This window comes from Arachis ipaensis, chromosome B02 (genome assembly GCF_000816755.2).
Source record: "Arachis ipaensis cultivar K30076 chromosome B02, Araip1.1, whole genome shotgun sequence".
Lineage (NCBI taxonomy): Eukaryota > Viridiplantae > Streptophyta > Magnoliopsida > Fabales > Fabaceae > Arachis > Arachis ipaensis.
Window position 1 is genome coordinate 28,438,340 of NC_029786.2, and position 957 is coordinate 28,439,296.

General features: G+C 37.2%; 1 protein-coding gene across 4 annotated transcripts in view; it reads left to right on the forward strand.

Annotated features, from left to right (window-relative positions):
* The window catches only part of LOC107625190, a 5,850-nt gene continuing 4,899 nt past the window's right edge, over window positions 7–957 (forward strand). For 2 of the 4 annotated variants that reach the window (XM_021115724.1, XM_021115725.1), the window contains exon 1: window positions 320–386. In XM_021115724.1, the coding sequence (XP_020971383.1) occupies window positions 335–386 (52 nt within the window). In that variant the 5' untranslated portion in view covers window positions 320–334. Of the gene's footprint in view, window positions 49–319; window positions 394–957 lie in introns of those variants that run through there. The other 2 variants (XM_016327761.2, XM_021115726.1) reach the window with 2 other exon arrangements.

Sequence of the window (957 nt, forward strand, 5' to 3'; positions counted from 1 at the left end):
TCGCCGCTTGCGTCGTCTCGCCGGCTGCCGTCCGTGTCTCCGTCGAAGGTTAGTGGCCCCTACTTTCACTTCTTCGGTTCTTCTTCTTCCTTTTATGCTCTGGTTACTGATGGCTCTGTTTACTGATGGCTGAATGCTCGATTCTTCTTCCTCGTTTTAATTTCTGAAATTTTTGTTGAAATTTTCTTGTAATGTTTTGTAATCTTTGTTGCTGTTTTGTAATGTTTGTTGCTGTTTTGTAATTGCTGGTTGCTGTTACTGTTTTGTAATGTTTGCTGCTGAATGTTGATTGTTCTTGATTCTTGGTTCTATTTAGTCTCTTCTGCTGTTGGTAATGGTTGCTGGTTGCTGGTTGCTGGTTGCTGGTTGCTGGTTGCTGGTTGCAGGTTTCAGGTTTACTGTGATTACTGGTTACTGCTGTTACTGTTTTGTAATGTTTTGTAATCTTTGTTGCTGTTTTGTAATGTTTGTTGCTGTTTTGTAATTGCTGGTTGCTGTTACTGTTTTGTAATGTTTGCTGCTGAATGTTGATTGTTCTTGATTCTTGGTTCTGTTTAGTCTCTTCTGCTGTTGGTAATGGTGTTTTTGATTGGGGTTATCCATTGAGTGTTCAGGAAAGACATCTTAGATTTCTTGCTATAGTGGCACTTATATTCAATACTAAGAAGAGAAGATGTGATTACTGCAGTTTGACTTGAGAAATAGCTAATAGTTGTTTGGACTACCAGTGATCAAGGAGCAACATCTGTTGAAATTAGTTTTGCACTCGTGCAGTTTGCATATTAGTATTCTTTTTTTGTATTAAAACTATTGATCTAATTACATTGACTCTCACATCATTAAAATTTATGTTATCTATCTACTCTGAAGTAACAATATATGCCAAAACAGGGCATATTTTCTGGTAGTGACGGACCCAGAAAAATTGATTGGTGAGGGCAAAAATATATAAAGATA